The 18,815-nt window shown below is 39.0% G+C and overlaps 1 protein-coding gene across 7 annotated transcripts in view; it reads left to right on the top strand.

The window, feature by feature from the left end:
* The window catches only part of rapgef2b (Rap guanine nucleotide exchange factor 2b), a 386,293-nt gene that overhangs the window by 261,766 nt on the left and 105,712 nt on the right, over nt 1–18,815 (top strand). For 5 of the 7 annotated variants that reach the window (XM_043674010.1, XM_043674012.1, XM_043674014.1 and 2 more), the window contains 8 exons: nt 1,207–1,384; nt 8,267–8,403; nt 13,046–13,204; nt 14,544–14,696; nt 14,838–15,002; nt 17,314–17,421; nt 17,533–17,736; nt 18,585–18,677. In XM_043674010.1, coding sequence (XP_043529945.1) covers nt 1,207–1,384; nt 8,267–8,403; nt 13,046–13,204; nt 14,544–14,696; nt 14,838–15,002; nt 17,314–17,421; nt 17,533–17,736; nt 18,585–18,677 — 1,197 coding nt within the window. The remainder of the gene's footprint in view (nt 1–1,206; nt 1,385–8,266; nt 8,404–13,045; nt 13,205–14,543; nt 14,697–14,837; nt 15,003–17,313; nt 17,422–17,532; nt 17,737–18,584; nt 18,678–18,815) is intronic. The other 2 variants (XM_043674011.1, XM_043674017.1) reach the window with 1 other exon arrangement.

Below are 18,815 nucleotides of genomic sequence, written 5' to 3' on the forward strand. Positions count from 1 at the left end.
CTTCGATCGGTTAGCCAGTTTTCTATCCAAACTTCCAAATTTCCCTCTATCCCATGCCTCCTGACTTTCCGCATAAGCCTACCATGGGGAACCTTATCAAATGCCTTACTAAAATCCATGTACACTACATCCACTGCTCTACCCTAATCCACATGCTTGTTCACCTCCTCAAAGAATTCCAGCTGGTTCACTTATTTACAAACTCTGAATAAAACAGAAATGTTGATACTGTGCCTGAAGACAAATTCACAAGTGGTCTCTCTCACACATACTGTAAAATCGCTGCCATTCAGAAAGAAATAAAGAAAGCTTGCAAATGTGCCAATGGCTGAGCAGGCCAAAAGTATATGGATCTTCCCAGCTTTTGCCAGCTGCCTGGAGAGTTGGTATTGAATTGGTTTAGCTTGGTTTCTTATAACTTGAGAATGTTATTCCAGTTGGACAAACTGATCACAAGAACTACTGTACTGTTCATATGATACTACTGGGATTTCCAGTGTTCATGTCATTGAGATTACACGATAGTTTAGCAGAAAGCCAATAAGTGGTAACAAAGAAAATAAGTGAAGTCAACAGGCTTCAATGTGAGATCAGCAGGCTATATGTGGTGTGAATTTTGTATAATTTTTTTTGAAGTTATTTCTCATCTAACTTGTTATACTTGGCATTTTTACAATTTTGGAGTTTTTTATGAGGAAACGTAGATGAAGAGTATATGTAAAATGAGAGCCCAGGAAGATCTGTTTTATATTTCCTGGAGGTGATTAGATCATTTATATTAAATAATGACAGAAAAGCCAGGAGACCTGAATTTAAGTCTCAACTGCTTCAGCCTGAACAGGTTGATTTAGAAAATAGCTAAATAATTTAGAAAACCTAGGTTGACATCAGCTGGCTACTTCTTTTGTATGACAATCCAGACACAGAATCTAAACGTGAGCAAAAATTATTTACTTGAATTTAGGCAAAGTATCACAAACCAGGTTTTAAGGATTTTTAAGACAGCTGCAAAATGCTATCAATGGAAAATCAGTCTAGCTGATTGAAAGAATTAAATACTTGCCGAGTAACAGCATTAATGGGTATAGAAAAAGGACAACTAATTGGATTTTATAAGAATATCATACTCAACAAATCCAGCACTTTTCTGCGCTTGTGTTGCTGATTCTTGCTTATGGTGATCATGTTTTCCTTTTCTTTGTAAAGGCTACTGAGAGTGAAGCTGGAGATATGGACCTAAGTGGCCTGCCTGAAACTGCAGTAGACTCTGAAGATGATGATGACGAGGAGGACATTGAGAGAGCATCAGACCCACTGATGAGCAGGGACATTGTGAGAGACTGCCTGGAGAAAGATCCCATAGATAGAACAGATGATGATATTGGTGAGTTGAGCCATAAGGTCTAAAGTTGAAAAATACTGGTTAAAGTTTCAAAGGTAATTTGATGCTATATCTCTCTTTTTGCTGTTAAAGTAAAATCCTGAATGTAGCATTACAACATTTCAAATCGCAGAAGGCAGCCATTCAGTTCATTTCATTTGTGCTGAATCTCTGAAGGAGCTATCCACTTAGTTTCACTCTCTCTTTCTCTGTACTCCTTTTAAGTCTGTTCTTTTCCAAACAATTAGCCTTTTCAGCAATAAAGACAGAAAGTGAATTTGATTTATTTTGTAAATTTAAATTTACTTGCCTGATTTTAATTTTCTCCTGGAGAGGTACGACTGGTGTATGACTTCTAAGAAGCCAGTTGGCATATTGTATGTAACCCAGGTGGTCTTTCGCAGGATAATTACAGATAAACAAAGTTGTTTGCTCTATCTAGAAGTACCTCAAAGCCATCCTTCAAAAAGATATCCAGATGCTTTCTTAAACAGTTCCAAGGTTTTCATCTTCATTTGCTACTTGAAAGATTATTCTATGTATTATGCACTCTTCATATGAAGACCCTCTTCCTGATACAAGTTCTAACTGTATACTTGCTAGCTTGTTTTATTTTAATGGGAGTACATCTTTCTTGCTTATGGAACTACTGGATGAATATCAGGCCTCTAGGAATTCTGGAGCTTGTCTTTGTTTTGCGTGTCCCAATATCGTAACGTTGTCCCAGTTGCATCGGTGTCCTTTGTTGTCAGTGTGTATTGAAATGAGGGAGAACTGGTCTGGTCATTTTGTTGCATGCTAAAGCAGTAATGCAAAGACTAGAAAGCATAGCCTTCCCTCAGATCCAGTCCACACTATGGATCAGATACGTGGATGATAACCTTATTATCATTAAACGGGCCAAGTTAGAATGCGCATACCACCTTATGAACAACATATTCACTGGGATCAAATTCATTAGAGAAGAGGAGAAAGATGACCAGCACCTGTTCTTGGACATACTGGTAGAATGAATGAACAACGGTAATTCCTTACCAAAGCGTAGATAAAGCTACGTATACTGATCAGATTCTCAACTACAACAGTAACCATCTGAACTTCACAAACAGAGCTTTAGATTAGATTACTTAGTGTGGAAACAGGCCCTTCAGCCCAACAAGTCCACACCGACCCTCTGAAGAGCAACCCACCCAGACCCATACCCCTACATTTACCCCTTACCTAACACTATGGGCAATTTAGCATGGCCAATTCACCTAACCTGCACATCTTTGGACTGTGGGAGGAAACCGGAGCACACGGAGGAAACCCACGCAGATACGGGGAGAATGTGCGTTGCCTGAGCCTTGTCAAGACTCTATTTAAATGTGCTATAACACGCTGCAATCCCCCCCCAGAGCTTGTCAAAAAAGAAGGGGAACATCTATACAAAGTCTTCGCTGACAGCTTCATCTGCCGATGTCTGGCATACAAACAACACCAAGAAGACACTGTGCACCCCAACACTCTGACCACCCTAACTGATATTAGAAATGTCTCCAAACTAACTATTAGACTCCTACGCCCTCTGGGTATAATGACAGCTCACGAACCAACAGTCACACTTGGCCAGTTTCTATCCAAGACAAAAGACACCATACTCTCAACATGCAGAACGAACGTGATACACAGAATATCATACAGCAATTGCGAGAAACATTATATAGGACAAACGGGCAGGAAACCCGTCACCAGAATGCATGAGCATCAGCTTGCAACAAAACAAGTTCTCCCTCATACGCACTGACAATGAAGGACACCAGTTCAAGTGGGACAACATTATGATACTGGGACACTCGAAACAAAGACAAGCTCCAGAATTCCTGGAGGCCTGGTATTCATCCACTAGTTCCAGAAACAAACATGTTGAAGTAGAAGAAAGTGAGAACTACAGACGCTGGAGATCAGAGTCGAAGACTGTGGTGCTGTAAAAGCACAGCCGGTCACGCAGCATCTGATGAGCAGGAGAGTCAATGTTTCGAGCGTAGGTCTGATGATGCCTGATGAAGAGCTTATGCTTGAAACGCCAACTCTCCTGCTCATCGGATGCTGCCTGACCGGCTGTGTTTTCCCAGCATTACACTCTTTGATGTTGAAATAGACCCCATCTATAGATCACTACAGCACCAAATCGGAAATAGAATCACCTGCCTTGACCATATAAATCAGAACATAGAACATTACAGCCCTTCAGCCCTCAATGTTGCGCTGACCTGTGGAACCAATCAGAAGCCCATCTATCCTACACTATTCCATTTTCATCCGTATGCCCAACCAATGACTATTTAAATGTCCTTACATTAGGTGAGTTTCAAGTCCCTACTACTCTGAGTAAAGAAACTATGTCTGATATCTGTCTTATATCTATCACCCCTCAATTTAAACCTATGTCCTCTTGTGCTAGCCATCACCGTTTGAGAAAAACGGCACTCACTGTACACCCTATCTCACCCTCTGATTATCTTGTATGTCTCAACTAAGTCACCTCTCAACCTTCTCTCTAATGAAAAAAGCCTCAATTCCCTTAGCGTTTCCTCATAAGACCTTCCCTGCTTACCAGGCAACATCTGAGTAAACCTCCCCTGAAACCTCTCCAAAGCCTCTACATCATTCCTACAATGTGGTGAGCAAAACTGTATGCAGTACTCCAAGTGCAGCAACACTAGAGTTTTGTACAGCTACAGCGTGATCTTGTGGCTCTGAAACTCAATCCTTCTACCAATGAAAGCTAACACACTGTATGCCGCCTTAATAACCCTATCAACCTGGGTGGCAACTTTCAGGTATCTATGTATGTGAATATTGAGCTCTCTCCGCTCATCTACACTACCAAGAATCTTACCATTAGCTCCGTACTCTTTATTCCTGTTCCACCTTCCAAAGTGAATCACCTCACACTTTTCCACATAAAACTCCATTTGCCACCTCTCAGCCCATTTCTGCAGCTTATCTATCTCTCTCTGTAACCTGCAACATCCTTCAGCATTATCCACAACTCACCAACCTTAGTGTCATCTGCAAATTTATTAATCCACCTTTCCAAGTCCTCATCAAGGTCATTTATAAAAATCACAAACAGCAGTGGCCCCAAAACCGATCCTTGCGGTACACCACTCGTAACTGAACTCCAGGATGAACATTTCCCTACAGCCACCACTCTGTCTTCTTTCAGCTAGCCAACTTATGATTCAAACCGTTAAATCATCCTCAATCCCATGCCTTCATATTTTGTGCAACAGCCTACCATGGGGAACGTTATCAAATGCCTTACTGAAATCCATATACACCACATCAATTGCTTTACCCTCATCCACCTGTTTGGTCACCATCTCAAATAACTTAATAAGGTTTGTGAAGCACGACCTACTCTTCACAAAACCATGTTGACTGGCCCTCATCAGCTTATTTTTATCTAAATGATTATAAATCATATTTCTTGTAAACTTTTCCATCATTTTACCCACAATAGAAGTAAGACTCACTGGTTTCTAATTACCAGGATTGTCTCTGCTTCCCTGTTGGAACAAGGGGACAACATTTGCTATTCTCCAGTCTTCTGGCACTATTCCTGCACACTTTGGACAAAAACTGACCCAGCTAAAGTACTCGAATTATCATGTTTCCAGTCAATATTTGGAAAGTTAAAGTTCCCATATCAAATACCCTGTTACACTCTCTCCTATCCAGAATCATCTTTGCTATCCTGTCCAGTACATCTCTAGAACTATTTGGAGGCCTGCAGAAAACTTCCAACAGGGCGACCTCTCCTTTCCTGTTTCTAACCTCAGCCCAAACGTCCTTTCTACTACCAATGCCATGCCTCCCTCCTTTTATCATCTTCTCTGATCTTACTGAAACATTTAAATCCCAGAACCTGCAACAACCATTCCTGTCCCTGCTCTATCCATGTCTCCAAAATGGGCACAACATCGAAGTCCCAGTCCCACCTAATTCCGGGAGCTCCTGGTGTTGAAGTAAAAACATTTCAAACCCCCTTCCTGCTTGCACTTGTGTCCTTTAGCATATTTCTGACATCATTACTCTTAACGTCCTGGACACTGGAACTACAATTTAGGTTCCCATCCCCCTGCTGAATTAGTTTAAACCCTCCTGAATTAAAAAAAAAACCCAAAAAGGATGTTGGATTCTCTCTGGTTCAGGTGAAGACCATCCTGTTTGTGGAGGTCCCATTTACCCCAGAATGAGCCCCAATTATCCAGGTGTCCGAAACCCACCCTCCCTGCACCACCCCTGTAGCCACGTGTTCAACTCCTCTCTCTCCCTCTTCCTCTTCCTCACCATGCTAGCACGTGGCACAGGTGAAAATCTAGAGATGGTAACTCTGTTAGTGTTCTAGCACTCAGCTTCCACCATACCCCCCCCGAATGTCTGCCTTAAACCCCCATCTGTTTTCGTACATAAGTTGTTAGTACCTATGTGGACCACGAGTTGGGGCTGCTCCTCCTCCCCTTCAAGGATCCCGCAAACACGATAAGAGACATCATGATCCCTGGCACCTGGGAGGCAGCACACCAACTGTGAGTCTCTCTTGTTCCCACAGAACCTCTTATCTTTCCCCCAAACTATGGAATCCCCAGTGCCAAATGCTCTGCTCATCTCTCTGCTTCCCTTCTGACAAGAGGGAACAGAGACAGGGACAGACTCTGTGCCAGAGACCTGTACCCCATGGCTTACCCCTGGTAAGTTCAAACCCCACCCCCAACAGTATTTAAAATGGTGTACTTGTTTTTGAGGGGAACGGCCAGAGGGGTTCCTTGCACTGCTTGCCATTCCATTTCCGTCCCCTGACAGTAACAGTTCTCGGTAGATCGCAACAGCAGTGCTTCATCCGAATGCTACACAGCACTGAAGATGTCACCCTGTTGGGAGACTAAATGCTTGTCAAAAAATCAGCTGGCTCAGCAAACCAATGTACAACTTCAATATTACTGATAATGCAAGTTCTTCTTGATGTCATCAATCTGCTGGCATCTCCACTCAAAAGCTGACATTTTTGAAACCTACCACCTCATCTTAAATTATCCTTTCTTCTGTAACGTCCTTGAATGCATTATTGCTTCTCATTTGAGAAGATTTATTACATAACTAGTAGATTCATTTCACGGATTTTACTGAGGAAAGGAAGTGATGTAAGATGGGCTGGCAGATTTTAAAGAGGTTAGCTTTTGAGTAGCGAAGCAAGTAGATTTAATTGTAAAAAGGACAAATCTGAGAAGAGGGAACCACTATTATCAGCTAATATGGGTGTGTGTGTGTGTGGGGGGCGGCAGGAGAAGGGGTGGGGTGGAGCAGCGCCGCGCAGGGGAATGTTTGCGTACTTGTTTAATGGAAACCAGAGTCCAGAACAAGAGGTCTTATTAATTAATAACCTTAGCTTGAGAACATGAAGATAGGTAAGGTAGAAGAAAGGAAGAGATCTGAAGTTAGGATTAGGATAATGGGCAGTACCGGAGAGAATGTGAGGCTGATGAGCTGAGGGAAACAAGGAACTTGCAGAGCAACTGAATAGATTATCTTAATTTTTGTTAAAAAAAAATTCACATTAATATTTGGTAATTAGGGTGAAGAAGGCAGGAGTGTGTAGTTGAATGGTTAGTAGTGATGAGAAGCTTGTTTTTTTGTGCCTTCCTGGATGATCATTGAAAAGTGACAAATGATCACTGATAAATGATCTAACTGGATTGAATGCTTTGATTTGATCTGATTTGATTTATTTATTTGTGCATATATTTTATTTCAAAATACAGCAAAAAGTGTTATATAGTGTTGTCACTCTGCAGTATCATCTTAGAATATAGAAAAAGGGCACAAGTCCCCTTTGCTGCCCTAGGAGACAGTGTTTTGCAGTATATTCAAAGCACAGTTAGATTTTGATAGGGAAAGGATTCAAAGGTTGTGGGCCCAAACAAGGACTGCGGAGCTGAGACCACAGCAAGATTAGTCTTTGTCTTTCTCAAATGGTGGAACAAACTCAAATGCTACCAACTTCCTTGACTGCCTGGAAGTCACCCTTTCCTTCTCTGCCTGTACAATCTTAAGATCCTGGGCGACCACTCTCATCCCAAACTCCATTATCTTGCTTTACTCTGCTCTAATCTGAGCCTCATTTATGCTGCTCCACTCCACTCTAATCATGCCTCCAGTATGCGGAGTGATAATTTTCCATGCTTCTGCATTGAAGGATAACATTTACTTTGGCTACTCTGACTCTGTATATAGACATAGAAATTTTTACTTTGATTCCATGAATCAATTTTTTAAAATATGTCTGAAGCTGGTACAGAAAAAATCAAATCTGACCATATATGTGCATTCATACAGATTGCTACAGATCAAGAAAGACTCTCTCAACCTTTTCATGGTCATATAGTAATTGACAATAAGTGATTGTGTCAGCAAAGCTCACATTGGATTAACTAATCAAAAGTATGTGACTTTCAGCTTCCAGCTGCCTATCACTTTTTAATTCTTAACACTGACATTTTTTTAGTCTTCCGTGCACTAGAATGTTTCAATGAAGCTCAATGTAAACTCATTTAGTTTGGTACTTTATAGCCTGACCCACTTAAGAATTTTCAACTTTTTTTCAAATTTCCAATGCCAACGTTTTAAAAAGACAGAAATGTTTTTATTTATGAACAGTTCATGATATCTTGGTACTCTGGAGCAGAGAATTTGTATTATATTGTTGTCCTGGGATGTTTAAGAAGGTCAAAGTGTGTGAGCTGATTCCTGGAAGGAGTATATACGTTGAGCTATCCAAATATTTGCTGAAGGTTTCCTGTTTCTAGAATTCTACTTTGTGTTTTTGTTTTTCCCATGCAGAACAATTGTTGGAATTCATGCATCAACTGCCAGCTTTTGCGAACATGACCATGTCAGTCAGAAGAGAACTATGTGCTGTGATGGTATTTGCTGTAGTGGAGCGGGCAGGCACGATAGTTCTCAATGATGGTGAAGAGGTTTGTATTTTAATCAGTTTGTTGAATTTTGATTACTCACATAAGAACAGAAAATGTGAGGTGGTAGTTTTACTTTTATGCACTAATAAATTTTTAAATTGAGATTCTAAGCTAATTTATGAAGATTAGTATTATGGAAAATTACCTGAAGATCAATTGAATATATTTATTTTGTAGCTTTCAAACTTAACTCGCTTTTTCTTGGCACAACTAGTATTTTGTAAATTTGGCCACTGTTGGCAAAATTTAGAGTTACAGAACATTCTGGATAAATGGAAAATGTTGAATTATTTTGATAGAAAACTACTGCAGACCTCACACGAGTAGTTAGCAAATGTATTAGATGGGAACTAAACATTTGTTTATTTCAGGGGAGTGGGGGTGGGGGAACAATAATTTCTAAAGCTTGCCTTCTAACTGCAAGACCTCATGAGTTGAAAGTTGTTTTCTATTCTAAGCAAGCAATTTGTTTTTAAACTGAAGACCTATCACTAATCATTGAATAAGAAGGTGATTAAACTACTGACCATTACAAGTATTTTGTTGTGGCAATGCCTCTGCTAAAGGTCAAACAGGAACAGAATAAAGTTATCATAACAGTAGATTTCATCTTATACCTACATTTGTTTCACATTATCCAAAGCACTGGATCAACAATTCTTTTGAACTATTTGTTGGTTAATTTACATGCTATCCATTTAGTTTTGGTATTGTGTATTATTGTACAAACAATGAGACTGAATATCCAAAATTCTTCAGAGAGTAAACGTTAAAGTAATAAAACATGTTTTATGCTGACCCTGTTTAAGGACACTTTTAGTGATAAAGTTACTAATACCATCAATCACATATACATATTAAAATACTGCAGATGCTGGCAATCTGGAATAAAAGTAGGATGTGCTGAAGAAATTCAGGTCTAGTAGCATATGTGTTAAGTGCAATGATGAGGGTCATTTTGAACTTGAAGCAATAGCTCTGTTGCTTTCTCCACAGATGCTACCAAGTGTACTGAGTTCTTGTAGCACTTTGTTTTCATTTAACAACGTATGCATATTTTTCTAAGAATTTGTAATATAGTGTGGAACCTGCACAGACCATTGGAACTATCAGTACATAGTAGCTGGATTGAGCAGATTACAGCTTTTCATACACCTCTATTGGGAGCCTGATTCTGGTTTTTGGGTAATGCATGGTATAAGAGCATGCAGGATAGACTTAATGTGCTGTCCTGACTGTTCAAAATACGATGCTGTTTGTGTAAATTATTACCTATCATGAAGGAACAAGTAGCCTTTCAGAGCAATTGTCAAATTACTGTCAAACCTGTGTGTGTGTGTGTGTGTGTGTGTGTGTGTGTATGTATGTATGTATGTATAACTGGTGCATGCAAAGGCAATCCAGAGCACTTATTTCCTAAATTGTGTCCCTCCTTGGTCAGCGCAGTAGCATTAACAATGTCAAGTGTATCCCATATTATAGAATCACAGGGAAATTTGTAGCACAGAAATAGGACAGTCAGTTCAAAGGATGGTCTTCATGGGTTGAGACAAGTCTTTGGAGTTTAAAATTGTTTTAATTTTTTTAAGTTATGGCTTTATCTAAATCCATCTTCCTTGTGGGTGTATTTTTCTCATGTGCCAACCTATCAACCCCATCAAAAGATCTTTGCCAGCTCAATTGCTAAGCCTTGTCTTGCCTGGAGAAAAGGTCCTCAGTCTGGACAGTTTTCCCCTGTCAATTTTGGCAAGGGACACCAATGCCTCCATTTAAAAAAAAATACATTTGAGGGCAGAATTCAGCACAATTTTGAGGGTTATTTTCCTATTTGTGTAGCTGTTGCTGTCTGGGTCCATGCTTATTGCCTAACCCTAATAGTTCTTGAGGAAATGATTTTTTTTCCTTCTTATTTATTCATTTTGTGAGATTGCTGGTTGGCCAGCATTTATTGCCCATCCCTTTTTGCCCTTGAGAAGGTAATGGTGAACTACTGCCTTGAATTGCTGAAGTCAACCTGCTGTAGGTTCACCAACAGTGCCATTAGGTTGCGGATTCCAAGATTTTGACTCAGCAACAGTGAAGGAATGGCAATCTATTTCCAAGTCAGGATAGTGATTGGCTTGGAGGGGAACTTGAAAGTAAAGGTGTTCCCATATATCTGCTGCTCTTGACTTTCTAAATGGAAGTGGTTGTGGGTTTGGAAGGTGCTGTCGGCGGATCTTTGATGAATTTCTGCAGTGCATCTTGTACGCAGTACATATTGCTTTTCACTTGATTCCATCAGGCAGGTAAATTGGGGACTTTGTTTGCCTTGATTCCATCATTAACTTTTGTGGTGATTCTGGGAGCAGTGAGACATGGGAATCAATGCAGTGTCCCAAGTGAGTCGTGACACATGAAGCAGCTGAAGACAGTTGTGCCTAGGACACTACCCTGAGGAACTCCTGCAGAATATCTGTATTGGAGCTGAGAGTATTGATCGCCAATAACCACCACTGTCTATTTTTTCTATTGGCTCCTTAATGCCACTATTGGGGAAATGCAGCTTCAATGTCCAGGGCAGTCACTGTCACCTCACCCCTGGAATTGTCCTTATTTGCTATGAGCTGCCTGCAAAACAAAACGTTTCACTATACCTAAGTACATGTGACAGCAATAAATCAAATTGAATTGCGCTTCGGCGGGTCGGTGTGGACTTGTTGGGCCGAAGGGCCTGTTTCCACATTGTAATGTAATCTAATCTAAAACGTTTCACTATACCTAAGTACATGTGACAGCAATAAATCAAATTGAATTCAGCTCTTTTGTTCATGTTTACAACAAGACTATAAAAAGTCAAGAGCTGACTGGCTCTGATGGAACCTAAACTGAGAGTGAGAGGACTGGTTGTTGCTAACGTTACTGATGATCGAGAGTAGACTCATGAGGCAGAAATTGATCGGGTTGGATTTGTCCTGCTTTTTTGTGTGCAGGACATATCTGGGCAATTGTCCACAATGTCTGGTAGATGCCAGTGTTAGTTTTGGCTAGGGATGCGGCAAATTTTAGTCCACTGGTGGTATTGCTAGAATGTCGTCTGGGCCTATAGCCCTTTCAGTATCCAATGCCTCCAGCCATTTCTTGATGTCACATGGAGTAAATCAAATTGGCTGAAAACTGGTACCTTGGATGTTGGGGCTGCTGGAGGAGGCCCGAGATAGATTATGCATTTGGCATTTCTGGCTGAAGATTGTTACAAATATTTTATCCATATGTTTTGCACTGATGTGATGTGTTCTGCAATCATTGAAGATGGAGATATTTGTATAGCTTCTTAGTGTTATTTAATCATCTGTAACTTGATGCGTCAGGGCTGCAGAAATTAGATCTGTCTGATCACTTGCTGCTTTGCTTTGTAGTAGCTGCACAGGTTAACGTTTCATTTTCAGGAATAAACAGTGCTGCTCCTGGCACGCACTCTTTTTATTTATACCAGTCCCGTGGATTGATGCTAATGGCAGACTGGGGACACGAGAATAACCTGACAGTTATAGATGGCCCACAGTACCCCGTGGATGTCCAATCCTGACTCGCTAGATTTATTTGAAATTTATCCTATTAGCATGGTGATAGTGCCACATGACATAATGGAGGATGTCTTCACATTGTAGATGGGACTTGGCTTCCACAATGGAAGCAAGGAGTTCTACTGTGGTTTCAGAGGGAGCAGTTTACCTGTTCAAGCTCCCTAAGGTCTTAATAGTTATCCCGACCAAATGTAATTATGTTTGCTGCTAACATGCAATAAAATGAAACAAATAAAATAAAATCCAACCACAGAATGTGTGCAATCCAGTGTACCATGGACAATAATTGTTTACCATACCTTCCCATTTACCATTACCTTTTCCCAAGTTTGACTTCACAAATGCACATGGTTTCAACATTTCACACTTTTATCAGAATGCACTCTCTTTAACTTGTAAGTATAGTGTGTCCCTTGCTTGTCGCCACTGATTTTAATCTAATGTATGTGTACCAGCTCCCAAGGTTCAAATAATTATGACCATCTTGCTTTCTAAGAACTCTAGAGATACTATACAGTGGTATATCCTCTATCACTAATCACTAGTTCGGGCCAAAATAAGGCAAAACAGTGAAGATTTTAGTAATAAATACTTCAAATACCCTTAAAATTAACCACAAACTGGTAGAGATGGCAAATACCATAAAACACTACAAAGTCTAAATTCCAGAATAGCTTTTAGAAGTTTGGCATGTCATGTGATTTTTCGGGTCAAATAATTGGAGTTTCCTTATTTGTTGGTCGCAATATATGCTTTGATCTACAATGTGTATCTTAAACCAAAAATTGTTAGTGTAGAGTAATTTGTTAACTACATCATAAGACTAATGGTATTTTCCACTGTGATTTTGATAAATGTTGTTTGTCATTGCCTGTGTCATTATTCTAAAGCTAAAACAGTAAATCACTCATTCTGAAATATGAAAATGTTTTTAAAACCAATTCAGTTTTCAGTAGAGAGAATGAATTGACATCGCAAAACTGCAATGTTAAAAGAATGAATGATCTGAAATTTTTTTATGTTAGCAGAATTTATTAATATAAATATTTTCAATAATTTAACTTCTCTTGTACTAGCTTGACTCTTGGTCAGTCATTTTAAATGGTTCTGTAGAAGTCACATATTCAGATGGAAGGCTGGAAATCCTATGCATGGGCAATAGCTTTGGTGTGTCTCCTACTCTGGAGAAGGAATACATGAAGGGAGTGATGAAAACAAAGGCTGATGACTGCCAGGTAATTGAGTTCATTTTAATCATTATTATCTGATTTCTCATTTGGAGAAATTCAGTTGGAGTTTTAAGTTCTGCATTAAGTATTAAAAGAAAATTTTGAACCAATTAGATTCTACACCTAAGTAAAAATGAAAGTATTATCCCACTGATGCCTGCAGTAATTTCTGTTAACTGTAAGCCCAGCAAGTTGTAATCATATTTCCAGCCAGTGTGGTTTCAATAGACTGTACTTTGCCACTGAATATATAGGTAATCCTTTGTTGCACAGGAAGTTATTCCATCTGTGTTTTATGAGTTATATAATTTTTGAGACAACTTGAATTTTTAGTAGGAAAAATGTAGATGTTATCAAGTGATATGCTAAAAAAAAGATTTATGGAATGCATCTTTTATTTTTAGTTTAATAATTTTAGCATTAAAGATCTTTTCTTAGTATCCCTGCAGTATGGAAACAGGCCATTTGACCCATCGAGTTGGCACCACTCCTCCAAAGAGCATCGCACTTGAACTCACTCTTCTTTCCTGTAACCCTGCATTTCGCATGGCTAATCTACCTAGCCTGCACATCCTTGGACACTATCGGCAATTTAGCACGGCCAATCCCATCTAGTCTGAACATCTTTGGAAAGTGTGAGGAAACCTACACAGATATAGGCCGAATGTGTAGATTCCACACAGACATTCTCTTAAGGCTGAAATTGAACCCAGGTCCCTGGCGCTTTAAGGCAGCAGTATTAACCACTGAGCCACTCTGCCCTCGCTTTTTTGGAAAAAACATTCAAAACTGTTTTAAAATCAAGTTGTTTCTCCATGTCGAGATGTTGCTCGTAGTATTCTGTAATTTCATGTGGCATTTTACATATGATTTCTTTAAATCAATTCTATTAGCACTTAGGACAAATATAATTTTTACCTTTTTTAAGGACATTTTGTTACAAGAACTTTCAAATATTATGGATGGGGCACACTAACCATTGTCAAAATCGGGAGATTGTGCAAGAATTCACTTGAGTGATTCCATTATGCTGTGTTTTCATAGCTTCTCCCTATTTTCCCTATGAGAATCCTGAATAATTCTGTGCTGTATTTGTAAAACAAGTCTAATATGTCAACTAGAGTATGAACATTGAAGCAAATTCCTAACATATAGTAAATTTTTTGTTTTGATTATTCAATTCAGATGTGCTAGCTGCAAATGAGGTTTAGCAGAAACTAATAATGGCTGTACTAACTTAAATTAGTACTGAAATTACCTCTTAACCTATGTACATAGATATAAATAGCATTACTGCATGTGTAAGTTTGTCTAATATTGTAACATTTTCTGTGATCTGTGGCAGTTTGTGTGCATAGCCCAGCAAGACTATTGTCGAATCCTCAACCAGGTGGAAAAGAATATGCAGAAAGTTGAGGAGGAGGGGGAGATTGTTATGGTAAAAGAACATCGAGAGTTAGATCGCACTGGAACCAGGAAAGGGCATATTGTCATAAAGGTAATTATAACCAAAGAAGATAGTAAAGGAAGGTTAAAAACATCAGAAAAAAGTGTCTATTCTGTCTGTTGTATCTATAAGCTAATTTTACAGTTCTATTTAGCATGTATCTAACTATCTGTTCTATCTGCATTATGTTAGGGAACGGCTGAACGGTTAACAATGCATCTAGTGGAAGAGCATTCAGTGGTGGATCCCACATACATAGAAGATTTTTTATTAACATACAGGACCTTCTTATCAAGCCCAATGGAAGTTGGGAAGAAATTGCTGGAGTGGTTTAATGACCCAAGTCTCAGGGACAAGGTAGTCAAAAAAAAAATGCATGATATGACTTTTAGGTCTGTAATAATAAGTAACTTGCTTTAGCTGATACATTTATTTCCTTTGCCAATTATTAATAACAAGAAGGGCTTGCATTTTTCACAACCACTGCATATCTCCTAGTCAGTCAACTACTTTTTGAAATGCTGTCATTATTGTACTGCAGGAAATATGGTTACTAATTTACATTCAACAAGCTCCCACAAACAGATAATGGCCAGATAATCTGTTGATAAATGCTTAAATGTTGGCCAAAACACAGGGATAGCTCTTCCTTAAAACAGTGTTATTAGGCCTTTTACATCCACGTGAGCAGGTAAATGAGGCCTCAGTTTAGTATTTTGTGTAAAGAATGATACTGCCAACAGTAGAGTGCTCCCTTAGTACTGCCCTGAACTGTCAGCCTTGACTTTTGTGTTCAAGCCCTGAGGTGGAACTTGAACTTGGGAACTTGTGATTCCGGTATCTTTGCATGCTCAACATAAATGCAAAGAAATTTGAGTAGAAAGATTGATTTGTAATTATGTTCATTGATAATATGCTTTGGATATTGTTTAGTGGCAAAGAAGTCCACATACTGTTTATTTGACTTGAACTGTTATTTATTTGACACAGCTTTTATAGTCTGCCTATGTGTAATTTATTACCTTTATTCTGAATTTGTGTTGATCAATTAATTTTATCAGTCATTTGGCAGCAATTTTCAGGAATTTTACAAACCTGTCTTTCTCTCGCCTTCATTTTTCTTGTCCTTACAAAAGTTGCAGTACTGGACAGTAGCACAGTGGTAATGTTAATGGGCTGGTAATCTGGTGGCCTGGACTTATGCACCAGTGATATGTATTCAAAGGTATATTTAGCTCATAAATCCAGAATGAGATGCTAATCACATTCATCATGAAGCTGTGCACTGTTGTAAAACCCTTCTGATACTATACTGCTCTTCAGGGGAGGAAATCTGACATCATTACGAAGTGCGACTACATGTGACTCCAGACTTGCAGTAATATGCTTGAAACGTAACGGCCCAGCATAACTAATTTTAAAATTATGTTACAAGTTTTTTTAATTCACTTGTGGGACCTGGCAAGTCAGCATTTATTACCCATCCATAGTTATCCTTGAGAAGGTAGTGTTGAGCTGCCTTCTTGAACTGTTGTAGTTTATGTGCTGTGAGTTGACCCACAATGCTATTAGGGAGGGAATTCCAGGATCTTGAGTCAATGACAGTGAAGTATTTCCAAGTCAGGATAGTGAGTGGTTTGGAGGGGTAATTGCAGGTTGGGCAATTCCCATGTATCTGCTACACTTGTCTTTCTAGGTAGATATGGGTTTGAAAGTTCCGTTTAAGGATCTTTGGTGAATTTCTGCAGTGCATCTTGTAGATAGTACTGCGGCTACTGAGCGTTGGTGGTAGAGGAAGTGGATGTTTGTGGATGTGATATCAATCAAACGGCTGCTTTGTCACAAATGGTGTCAAGCTTCTTGAATGTTATTGGAGGTGCACTTATCCAGGCAAGAGGAGAGTGGATTTCATAGCAGTTGATACAACTGAGTGATTTGCTAAGCCATTTCAGCGGTCAACATTGCTGTTGGTCTGTGAATGAGGATGGCGGATTTTCTTCCCTGAAGAACATGAGTCAGCCAAATGGGTTTTCCAACAATTAACGGTTTCATGGTCTTCACTAATGTTTTCAGTTTTTTTTAAACTGATTTCAAGTTTCTCCTATCTGCTGTGGCGAGATTCAAACTTGGGTTCCCAGAACATTAGCTGAATTTCTGGATTAATAGTCTAGCGATCAACATTAAGTTACCGTCTCCCCATATTTCACTCTTTCTGAAGACATCCCTATCGTGCATTTGGCAGAGTGTTACAAAATTTTTAAATGGTCTATATGCTTCAACAGACTATGAAACACATGATTATTGTACAAGTAAACTGAAGTGTTTTGAGAATTTTAAAATCTAACTATTTTTAATTCCTGTAATTTGAAGTGAATGCATTATTTCACGCATACAAATAAAACACTTCCAAATAACCTAACCGTTCTGCCATCAACTGTTGTAAATTGAGTTGTAACTTTATTCATAAAAACCTAACCTCCAATTAAAAGACTTCATTAAATTTCAAAGAATACATTTCGAGTAGGTATAAATGATACATTACTTGAAACAATCAAACATCTGCAAATTCTTAGTTCTCTAAATTGATGTTAAATCAACATATGTTGCATACATGAAACATGCCGTGCCTTTAATAGCGGGAGAGTAAACTTCTTTGAATACTTTACAGGTTACACGGGTAGTATTACTGTGGGTGAACAATCACTTCAATGATTTTGAAGGGAATTCTGCAATGACCATATTTCTAGAAGAATTTGAAAACAATTTGGAGCGAGAGGTAAGTTATCTAATTAAATAACTTGATTGGTCTTAAACTCGTCTCAAAAAATCTTGAAAATAAGTGAAGTTGGTTTCCAGTTTGTAGATTATACTTTTTTGTATTGTGCAGAAAATGGGCGGTCACCTTCGATTGTTGAACATTGCTTGCGCAGCTAAGGCCAAGCGGCGACTAGTAACTCTAATGAAGCCATCACGGGAAGCTCCTTTGCCATTTATCCTTTTGGGAGGCACTGAAAAAGGTTTTGGGATTTTCATAGACAGCGTAGAACCTAGTAGTAAAGCTACTGAAACGGGGTTGAAACGTGGTGATCAGGTTTGTGTTTCTTTCTCTTAAGCTAATTTTTGTGGAAAAAATATGCCTGCAAAAATATCAAAGATAGATGCATATGTTTGTAAAGAAAGTAAGTGACAACGTTTCACATTACACTTCTATCGTTAGATGGTTTCTTAGATCTTATTCTTTCGAGCTGTCTCTTTGCAAATGCAGAATTAAACATTTAATTGATGAAGCAAAGTTAGTGTAATATGCATCAATGCTATGACACTGACAGCTGAAACAATTCAGCCTTTCTACCTCTGTATTCGCAACATAGTCAAAATCACCATCGATGATGCCCAATAGTCACTCCAATGGTTTCTAACCAGATGTTTGAACAACTACTCCCAGACTTGGTGAGTAATTAATTTCTAGACACCAGTTTGGTATCTTTTTTAAAAAAAAGCACAATAACTTTAGCAGAGAGAACGTTAAACAGCAAGGTATTCTAATTAATGGTCTGTGCTTTAAATTTATAACATTTGCGTTCAGTCCCCATTCACACAAAAGACAGATGAACAAACATGATTAAAGGCTAAAATAAAAAAAAATAATAAAACATGCTAGACCATGTAAGTAGCATGCACAATGCTTTGTTCCACGGACATAGATGTGTACTCCTTGGTTTCTTTTCTATAACTGGCAATCAGGGTCACCTCCTTAGTTCAGCCGGGCAAAGGCAGCAATCCTTCCAACTCCGCTTTCTTGCTCTTTGGGTTTCCAAAAGAGGGTATGGTAGATTAGGCTAGGAGCTTTCAAATTTTCATGCTGTCTTATCAGCAGTTAAATTTATCTCTTAAAATACTGTTCAAAAAAGAACTTCAATTCTGATTCCACCCTGATAGACTGAATGTTTTCCGAGGCTTCCGCCACTATTCAACAACTGCCATGTGGTCGAACATAAGGTCCCTTCCACATTTGCTGGAACCAAATCCCAGGTACTGAGCTCATTAATAGCCAATTTCAATGTGTTTAAACACAGTGCTGCTCTTGGGATCACAGTTCTGTTGGAACCCTTTTAATCAAGACTCAGCCTGCAATTAGCCTCCAGGCCAAGCCTCAAAGCTTGTTTGATC

The sequence above is a fragment of the Chiloscyllium plagiosum genome, chromosome 32, assembly GCF_004010195.1.
Source record: "Chiloscyllium plagiosum isolate BGI_BamShark_2017 chromosome 32, ASM401019v2, whole genome shotgun sequence".
NCBI classification, from domain to species: Eukaryota; Metazoa; Chordata; class Chondrichthyes; order Orectolobiformes; family Hemiscylliidae; genus Chiloscyllium; species Chiloscyllium plagiosum.